Here is a 10613-nt window from a genome sequence, read left to right on the forward strand (position 1 = left end):
GTTTGGAGAGCACCACATGGAACGGCAAATTCTTATTTAGCCGTTACCGCTCATTGGTTTAATCCCGATTCGTGGCTTTTAATGAAACGTGTTATCGATTTTAAAATATTTGGTTATCCACATAACGGTAATAATATAAAAAAAGCGTTACAAGACACTTTAGAAGAATATAATTTAATCGATAAAGTTTTTACAATTTCGCTAGATAATGCATCTAATAATGATGCGGCCATGAGTGAGTTAAAAATTGCACTTAGACCGATTTTAAATGGTGCATTTATTCATACACGTTGTGTTGCTCATATTATAAACTTGGGAGTTCAAGATTGTTTAACTTTTTGTTCTTCATTAAAAGAAAAATTTAGAAGATTATTAGTAACGATTTATCGTACGAGCAACGCACGACATCATAACTATAAGGCTTTTGTTAAAGATTGTCATGGCACTTGGTTAGATCCTTATTTTGATAATAATACAAGATGGAATTCTACTTGTTTAATGTTCGAAAATATTTTACGTCAAAAAGAAACGTTAATCGCTTTCAATAGAAAACTACTTAGAAAGGGATTTTCCGAACCAATTAGTGACGACGAATGGGATGACTTGGAATCATTAACAAGTTTTTTACAAGTTTTTAAAGAGGCATCAACAATGTTATCGGGTGTTTATTACCCAACTAGCGTACTAGTTTTAGAACAATTTTATATAATGACGGAAAAAATATGCGAATTTGCGAACTCAAATAATGTTATTTTTAGACAAGCGATTTTTCATATAAGAAAAAAACTAAAAAAATATTTTGGAGAGATACCGAAGGTATTTTTATGTGCGGCCGCACTTGACCCACGATTAAATTTTAATGGGGTTGAACGATTGATGACAACAATATATACCAACTTTGATTGTGTGCATGGTGTTTTTGATGCCGAACCCAACTACCTTTTGAACCAAGTACACGCTTTTAATGATGTTTTTGAGAATATGTTTGGTATTTATGCAACAAAATATGGTCGACAATCAAACCCAATTGTTGACCAACCCGGATCATCTTCTCGAAGGAGCCGAGACCTCAAAATAAGTCTTTTTAACTTGGTACGTGAAGACGCTTCCAAACGCGCACGAACATCGGCACCCACAAGCGAGTTGGGAAATTATAAGATGGCAAACTTTGCACTAAACATGAGTGAAGAACAATTTAACAACCTTGACATTTTAAAATGGTGGGAAACAAAACAAGACACATATCCAATATTAAGCATTATGGCTCGTGACTTATTTACCGTTCAAGCTTCAACCGTAGCTTCCGAATCGGCCTTTTCTTTGAGTGGTCGAATTATATCGGAAAGAAGGTCAAGACTTACCCCCCAAGCTGTGAAAGTATGTGTATGTTTGAAAGATTATTTGGATGGGGTAGATAGGATACAAGATCAAACTTCATTAGAAGGTCCGTTATATAACGACATTGAAGAATGTATAGAGTTTGAAGAAAATTTAGCGGGATTATCACCTACAACAACCGAAGAGAATTCCGACAATGAACTAAACGAAGTGGATGAAGGTGACTATGAACCGTTTGATATGGACCAAACCGAAATGAATGTATCGGGTTACCAACAAGCTTATCTTTCTCTAGTTGATGACCCCGCTTTTGAAGACTACGATCGAAGGCACCATCCTCAACGCGCTCAACAAGATAACACATTTGGGTCATTTGACGACTAAAGTATAACGGGTGATGGCCATGCCGAAGCTCGATATACTTTAGTCTTAAAACATTATTGGGTGATGGCCATGCCGAAGCTCGAAATGTATTAATTATAATTGTATTGTTCGAATAAAAGTGTTTTTATTTTTATTATTGTATCGTTCGAATAAAAGTGTTATTTATATAATTGTATTGTTCGAATATTGTTATTTATATTATCTATTGTGTTAAGCAGTTGAGCATTATAACTTTTCTTTATACCGATTATATTATTGTTGTCAAACGTTAAAAAAATAGAACCGGTAAAAATATAATTCGCAAAATCGAATCCTAGTCCAAGAAAAATCCGAAAAAATCCGATCGAGATCCGAAAAAGAACCGGTTCCGGAAAAAAATCCGAAAAAAATCCGACGCCGAGAACCGGAACCGGATCCGGAACCGGTTCCGAAAAATCCGGACAAAAAAATCCGGTTTTTTTTTTGTCCGAATCCGGTTTTTTATCCGGTTTGTGCATCTATAGCATGGAGTCTCTCATGCTTTGTACAAAGTTTATTGCATTCAAAATAAAACTGCGTTGTGTAATAAATAATTGAACTGTGATGTCAACCTGTAAATTAAAGACTTATGTATTTTGGAGTTTTGCTTATACCTTACACTCGCCCACATGTTTACAACTTTCTATATTTAGAAAGTCACTTATTTTAATGAATACAATATTTTATCAAAACGTATCATATAGAGGTCAAAACCTCACTGTGGAATCAATGATTAACGTGCCGCGTCAATAGCGATTTTGACGGGTCAACAGAACAACCTTGTAATAACTGAAATATACTTTCTACTTCCTTCACATCAATTGAAAGTTTAGATACATTTAAAGGCCATCCAATAGCCACATAATAATATTGAGAAGAAAGGAATCAAAATATATAATCAAATGGCAAACACACGTGTAGAAGGAGATATGCTAAGTTATTCCGAAAAGGAGTCGACTACCAAGTAAAAAAATTACGTTTCCTTGACGTTGATAGTTCCTGTAAGAACTCTTTATTCTTCACTTTGATCAAAATAAAAATTGAAATCGAATGCCGAAGACAACTCTGCATATCTGTATCATCACTTTTGTGTAATCAGTTGTCGAATAACATATGGAAGAATACCACCATGGTTGAAATATGCCAACTCCACCTGTATAAAGCAAATAAAGCTCAAAGACAATGATCATGACAAAAATAGTTACAACACCTTGAGATACATTTAGTTGAAATATACTAATCTGATAATCAACTAAATGCTGTGAAGAAACCATACCTCTGTGTCAAAACGAGCAGTGCATGTGAATGACTTTCCAGTGTCAGTAGTGACAGTGACATCTTGGCCAGGCCGGATCTCACTAATATTACTTGGAAGGTCAATGTTATATCGTTCATGACCAGTCAACTGTAGCGTGTCTGCATCCTCACCAGCCTTGAAACAGAGTGGAATTATACCCATCCCCACCAAATTACTGCGGTGAATCCTCTCAAAGCTTTTAGCAATTACTGCTTTAACACCCTGTCGAATATCCATAGCCATTGTAAGTTTGTAACCATCAAAAAAAATTACTGACAGATGAAAACAGTGGGATGTACAGGAAAAATAATAGAGGTGGTAACATAACAAATTAGCTAAAAGGGAAACAAGTCAAATTGGCCAAACAGGCTGAAAGATGCCCGAATTGTATTGATAGTGTTTACAGCCACGTGAATAATTTTTTTTTTCTATATATAAAATATAATTATTCTAATTGTTATTTTAGTTATATATTGAGGAAAAAAAGTACTTGTTGCTCAGCCTAACCTAAACTAGCCCAACTCGTTTCACCCTACTGACACCCGTTTCATGTCTGACCCATTTGGACCCACAATGGACGATATGTATAATCTTATGACTAACCTGCAACATAGGGCCCTTGGCGGCCCAATCTCTAGAGCTTCCACTGCCATACTCTGCTCCAGCCAATATTATTGTATCCTGGCCGGCAGCCTTGTATCTCTGGAAAAATAAGCAGTGGTTGCAATGTTAAGCAGAAGATAATACTAGTTTAATTAACAGAAATGATGATGTTTTGCATTAATGGACTCACCGATGCGGCGTCAAATACGGAGAGTTTTTCACCAGTAGGAATATGCACAGTTTTTGGGCCAACTTCTCCATTTAAGAGCTTGTTAACAATGCGGATATTGGCAAAAGTACCCCTTGCCATGATTTCATCATTACCTCTTCGACTACCATAAGAATTAAAGTCCTTGCGATCAACCCCACGTTCAAGAAGAAACCTTGCAGCTGGGCTGTCTTTGTGAATACTTCCTGCAGGTGATATGTGATCTGTTGTGATACTATCACCGAAGTTTAGTAAGCAGTAGGCATCCTTAACACCGTGTGCACCCGGGGGGTCCATTGTCATGTTCTTGAAATATGGTGGCTCGTGAATGTAAGTAGATTTTGGGTCCCATGAATATAGCTTGGATTCCTCGACTGATAAGTCATTCCACATGGGATTTCCCTTGGTGATAGCTTGGTATGTGCTCTTAAACATGTCTGGCAAAACACTTGATTGAACGGCCTGTAACATATTTTCGAGTAAGAAACATACGTATCTTTAAAACTAAGACGGATTTAATCAGATTACGCTTATTCTAAGCTTACTTACATCTGCAACTTCTTGGGTGCTTGGCCAGATGTCCCTGAAATAGACATTCTTCCCATCTTTACCAACTCCAATTGGTTCATTCTCAAAATCAATATCAACCTGGCAACAAATTAACATGTATCCACATGACACATGAAATCAGAGAAAAGTGTGCATTCTACGTAACATTGCTCATGTCATTTCTTTCAAAGGAAATATTTTTATGCTAAGTTGGAAGGTTCTTGTAACATATGGCCAATTAAATTTCAAAACTAAATCAAATGAATTCATACCGTGCCAGCAAGGGCATAGGCGACAACCAAAGGAGGAGATGCAAGGTAGTTTGCTCTTGTCAAGGCATGAACACGTCCCTCAAAGTTACGATTTCCAGAGAGAACGGCAGATGCAATAATATCTGCAAAAGAGTGTCAAAGTAAAGATGATCAAAGTTTAAGTTCATTGCTTCAAAATAGAGGCAGAAAATGGATAGCCAGGTGGATTAAGAGTTTTGTATGAATCAGGTTGGGCATGGCCGATATTTATTTTCCATACCTTTGGTATATAACTTGCAAGTCATATATGATTACAAAGATTAAACTATTTAAATTATAATTTAAATGATTTAATACTACTTTTTGGGAGGTTCTACGATCTTTTGATTAAAAAAAATTGGGAATATCCGCCACTTGTTGGACCTTTCGACACATTTGGCTGTCTCCTTTTCAACTAATAATTTTAAGTTTACACGTTAATTTTTTAATCTTTCCTTTTTTTCTGATCCATCCCATTTAGAAGTACATGGGTTGAATACCACCTGTACGGCTGTACTAAATATAGTGATTGGAGTATTATTAGGTCACAAAAAAATCTACATAACGGTACAGCCCATACCATTTTCAGTTATTGCAGCACCAACAGTTTCATCTAGATCCCCTGAATTACCAATACACGTTGTGCAACCATAGCCAACAATGTTGAAGCCTTGTTCATCCAAATATTTCTGCAAACCACTGTAAAAAAGCATGGGACACATATAGTCGTTAGTTTCAAGGGGCAAAAAACTGAAGAAAACTGTTGTTCACCAGATACTATTAATACCTTTCGAGTAAATATTTTGTAACAACTCCAGAGCCTGGAGCAAGACTTGTTTTAATCCATGGTTTCACCTGGTTATTGACCAATATATGCAGAAATTACATTGCAAAACATATAAATATCCAGAGTTTTAAGTAACAGGACATGCAGCTGTATAATCCTAACCTTTAGGCCCAATTCACAGGCCTTTTTAGCAACAAGACCTGCCCCAAGCATAACACTGGGGTTGGATGTATTTGTGCAGCTAGTGATAGCAGCAATCACAACACTACCATGTCTGAGTTCTGCTGGTTCTCCATGAAATGAAAATTTTGCAACTTTGTCCTGTGCCTCTTTTGGTACAGCAAAACCCTGATGGTATTTGTTTTCATGTGAGTGTAAATGTAAAAAGGGAATAACAGTGCACAAAAACTTAGACATGTCCATCAGAAGCTTACCTTAAATCCTACTTTGTTGTCGAGGCAAGAATGCCAATCTGCTTTCATGTCTTTCAAAGGAACTCGATCATGAGGCCTGTCATAAAACGAATAATATGGTTAAGATAGACATTAAAGTATAATCAACATAAATAGATCTGCGAGACATCTTCCACCCGTATTAACTAGATTAGCACACACCTCTTTGGACCTGATATACAAGGCTCTACATCTTCTAGGTTTAGCTCCAGGTACGATGAGTATACTCTTTCTTCTTGTGGCTGAAATTATAAAATATAATTATAAATTATAATTGCATCTTAGATATCCACTATAAATAATATGTAGAGATATTACCTCCGTATAGTCAACAAACATGTTGTTCGCCCTCAAATAAGCTTCTATCATTGCTACCTATACATCATAAAAAGGAATTTTACTGAAGAGTACATTCAAGATGCATCGCATATACTCATCAAATTAGACGTGGCAATTTATTCTCCTATGAGCGGGTCATTTTGAGGGTTGTATAACTCACATTGGTAAAAAAAATTATATTTTAGCTAGAAAAAGTCGCCCAAAGTCAAAAAACGACTTTCTAAACTGTTGTATTTAAAAAAAAAAAAAAAAAAAAAAAAAAAAAAGTAGACTGATATAACAATGCAGCTTTTGTAGTCATAATCAGAATACGTTAATTAATAATACAATTTGAAGGACAAAAAAGCATCCGTGGGTCAACCAAATCGGGACCATTTAAACTCAGAGATGCTTCACCCATTACCCAACACACCCTTCTTGCCACCTGTAATATACATTGATAGCCCATATAATTATAATGTACTCACAGTATCATCACTTCGTCCGGTTAATCTGAGATATTGAAGAGTGACATGATCCACCGGGAAGAATCCCATTGTAGCACCATACTCGGGAGACATGTTGGCAATGGTAGCCCTATCGGCTAAAGATATTTTACCCACACCATCACCTATAGAAATAAATAGGACATATATTAGTATTTGTATACATTATCAGCCATCTTGGTACGAACCAAAGCCAGATTTAGCCTACCATGGAACTCAACAAATTTTCCAACGACACCATGCTTCCTCAGCATTTGGGTGACAGTCAAAACCAAATCAGTTGCCGTTACACCATTACGCAGCTTCCCTGATAACTTGAAGCCAACAACCCCAGGCAAAACCATGCTCATTGGCTGTCGATTGGCCATACATTATATATGGAATACCAACTTAATGAATAAAACATTACAAACAACATATATGAAGTTAAGAGTTTTTAAATCTTTTACCTGGCCAAGCATTGCTGCCTCGGCTTCAATTCCTCCAACACCCCAACCAGCAACACCTAACCCGTCAATCATAGTAGTGTGTGAATCAGTTCCCACAACACTATCAGGATATAGCACTCCATCAGTGTTGAAAACAACCCGACCCAGGTATTCAAGATTGACCTGAAATTTTATCAAATAAGAAAGGTAAGAAACAAACAAAATAGTTGAACCCTAAGATGTATAGAATACCAGATATACAATAGATACTAAATTGAGCATAAAACTTATTTAGAATTTGACTGTGTACCTGATGCACGATACCAGATCCTGGTGGAACAACAAGCATATTGTGAAAAGCTTTTGAACCCCACTTAAGGAAAGCAAATCGTTCCTTGTTTCTTTGAAATTCAAGTTCCATGTTTGCTTGTACTGCATTTTCTGACCTAGCAACATCAACTTGAACGGAATGATCGATCACAAGATCCACAGGAACCTGAACCAAAACATCACAATGCAAGGAAGTCAATTTTTTATGTTTACTTACATGAAAACACAGTGGGATCCAATGGAGCTAATTCAACAAGTGTACTAAAGAAGTAGGCAGACCCATTCATTTACGCTATTATGTGAAGTACCAATAACATGAAAATACATGCTCCTACAAGTATAAAACATGAAACTAAAACAAGTAGCAGGACATACCAAGGGATTGATCTTGTTAGAATCGCCACCTAGATTATTCATGGCATCACGCATACATGCAAGATCAACAACAGCTGGTACACCAGTAAAATCCTGGAAAGCAGCACAAAAGTTACAACCTAATATGTGCATAAATAAAGTGTGGTCATAAAAAGTCAACTTTCTGAAGAAAGTCAAACTGTAATACCTGCAAGAGAACACGGGCGGGCTTAAATGGAATTTCAACTTGCTTTGGCGCAGTTTTCTCCCAATCAATAATTTTTTCAACATCTTCCTTAGTAACTTGGAAGCCATCACAGTTACGGATTGCAGATTCCAGAAGAATCCTAATAGAATATGGCAGCTTGTCTGTTTTCCAAACCAAAGAAATTATAATTATACCAAAATGAAGTATCTTCCATTAACTAACAAAATTACATAAACTTCTAGTTACAGAATCTTATCAACGATTCATGATTGACGGATTCAACGTATCAGGAAAAAGATTACAAGATAAAAAAAAGTACCAATTCTTGGATCATTCAGAGCAGGCAAACTGTAAAACTTTCCGAACTCCCCGCCGCCAGGCTTGGGCAGACCAGTTAGAATTCCACTGAAAGCATTCTGAGACACTGTACATGCATGTAAAAACAAATCAAAAAGAAAACAAAAAGATAGCCCAATTTCAAGCAGCAACAAGATAAAGATAAACCCAATTTCAAGCAGCAACAAGATAAAGATAAACATCATAAGGTAATTGTCTACAGCATATTCATGATTGTACTTATCAGGAACAATCCAAATATTATGAATCAGACTGTCTACAGCATATTCATGATTGTACTTATCAGGAACAATCCAAATATTATGAATCAGACTTTTAATTCAAACGAAAATAGTAACACATGTATGTATACATATATACTTGTTCAAACTCACTTTAACTTCTGTACTCTAACAGTGTAATGGAGTAATAGTAGCAATACTAACGTTTTTACTGAATTCACATGGCTGAATTAATCAACATTTTTTAATTTAATATTTAATTTAATATTATTATATTTAAAAGTCAAACACCATTACACTATACATCCAAGGTCAACGCATCTTATTTGAAGGCATTTCGTTTCTGCATGATGTAAAATAAAGCTGGCAATCTATAATGAAACCCTAACTATTTACTACGAGTAATTAACAAACAAACAAAAAATGGAGCAGACAGTATATAAAATTACCCATAGTAGCTAAACTGCGGTGAAATCGTTCAAGTACAGGCGAAGCAGCGGTCCTGATTTGAGACGTAAGAGTCGCCGGAGACTTCCAATCAACACCGTGACTCCACCGCGGAACAGATGATCTGACTGTACGGAAGGTGGAGTAAGATCGGAACTGAGAAGCGACCTTGAGAGGTGAATCGGCGGACGGTGACGGTGACGGTTGAGATTTGGAAATTGAAGAATGAAACCTAGTGGCGGTAGTGGTAGTAGATTTTGAAGCTCTGCGAATGAGAGATGAAGAATGCGGTCCTGTTATATACATAGTGATTTGAATTAAATCAAAGCAGAAACATACAAAATAGGGACATTAATTTGACAGATTATGATAAGGTGAGGGATGGGCTTAATTGATTGATGATGATGATGATGATGATGATGATGATGATGATGATGATGATGATGATGATGATGAATCGATTGGGGGTTTGTTTGCAGGGAAGGGGAAATAATTGGAGATGGGAAAAGGCCTATGGGCGTGTGCCACTTTTAACAAATGAATATTACCTTCTAATCTGTCATATTCTCTCCTGTCTATATATTTTCCTTTTTTAGATCTTTAAGAACAATTTTTTACTTAAAAAGTGTACTTCATATTTTTACAATATATTTTCGTAATTGAATTTGGTAAATAATTTTTTTTTTTTAAAGTATTATTACTTGAGGGCCACAAAAAGAGGGGGGTGTTTTGAAAATGCTAAAAACGAACATATATTTCATAGCATTATCCCTCAATAAAGACAAGCTTTTAGTTGCAATTGTTCTATTTACAAGTGATATTCGTTTAAATAATAAAGGTGAAGACAAAAGACAGATTCGACGAATTGAAGACGCAAACGACCAAAAAGCTCAAAAGTACAAAATACAATCAAAGTGGTTCCAATTGTTGATGAGAAACGTCTCAAAATTACAAGAGTACAAGACTCGAAACGCAAAGTACAAGATATTAAATTGTACGCAAGGACGTTCGAAAATCCGGAACCGGGACCATAGTCAACTCTCAACACAACGGACTAAAAATTACAAGTCAACTATGCACAAGAATAATATATAATATTTAAATAATTATATAAATTATTTATATATTATATATTATAATAAAAACCGTCGGCAAGCTAGGAGCCAAACTCTTGTGAGCTGAAAAAGGGGCCATGCGATCGCATGGCCTGGAAGGCAAAAATCCATGCGATCGCATGGCAGTAGGTGACAGCCCACATGCCTATAAATTCGCAGTTTTGGTTGATCATATATCCATCTTTTTCTCTTCTCATTCATATACGTGTATATATATATATATATATATATATATATATATATATATATATATATATATATATATATATATATATATATATATATATATATATATATATATATATATATATATATTATATTTTAATTTTAATTTTAAATTCTAATAATAAGGGTATGTTAGCGAATGTTGTAAGGGTGTAAGTCGAAATTCTGTCCGTGTAAC

General features: G+C 35.6%; 1 protein-coding gene across 1 annotated transcript; it reads right to left on the minus strand.

Annotated features, from left to right (window-relative positions):
- Positions 1 to 2510: 2510 nt before the first annotated feature.
- LOC139890978 (aconitate hydratase, cytoplasmic-like) lies at positions 2511 to 9530 on the minus strand. The gene is made up of 20 exons (XM_071873913.1): positions 9098 to 9530; positions 8390 to 8494; positions 8071 to 8231; positions 7884 to 7976; positions 7489 to 7674; positions 7200 to 7361; positions 6959 to 7103; positions 6733 to 6875; positions 6245 to 6301; positions 6089 to 6168; positions 5909 to 5984; positions 5637 to 5822; positions 5475 to 5542; positions 5268 to 5386; positions 4670 to 4791; positions 4398 to 4496; positions 3831 to 4310; positions 3641 to 3739; positions 3017 to 3259; positions 2511 to 2893 (listed from the first exon to the last, which is right to left on the minus strand). Exons 1-20 carry the CDS (start codon positions 9399 to 9401, stop codon positions 2822 to 2824), a joined length of 3000 nt encoding a protein of 999 aa, XP_071730014.1. The 5' UTR covers positions 9402 to 9530; the 3' UTR covers positions 2511 to 2821.
- Between the last annotated feature and the right edge of the window lie 1083 nt (positions 9531 to 10613).

The sequence above is a fragment of the Rutidosis leptorrhynchoides genome, chromosome 2 (assembly GCF_046630445.1).
Source record: "Rutidosis leptorrhynchoides isolate AG116_Rl617_1_P2 chromosome 2, CSIRO_AGI_Rlap_v1, whole genome shotgun sequence".
In the NCBI taxonomy this organism is placed as follows: Eukaryota; Viridiplantae; Streptophyta; class Magnoliopsida; order Asterales; family Asteraceae; genus Rutidosis; species Rutidosis leptorrhynchoides.

Coding starts and splice junctions, on each gene's coding strand:
- LOC139890978 (XM_071873913.1), bottom strand. CDS start 9,401: ATGTATATAACAGGACCGCATTCTTCATCTCTCATTCGCAGAGCTTCA. Junction 5,985..6,088: donor TGTATATCAGGTCCAAAGAG/GTGTGTGCTAAT, acceptor GTTTTATGACAG/GCCTCATGATCGAGTTCCTT. Junction 5,823..5,908: donor ACAACAAAGTAGGATTTAAG/GTAAGCTTCTGA, acceptor AAATACCATCAG/GGTTTTGCTGTACCAAAAGA.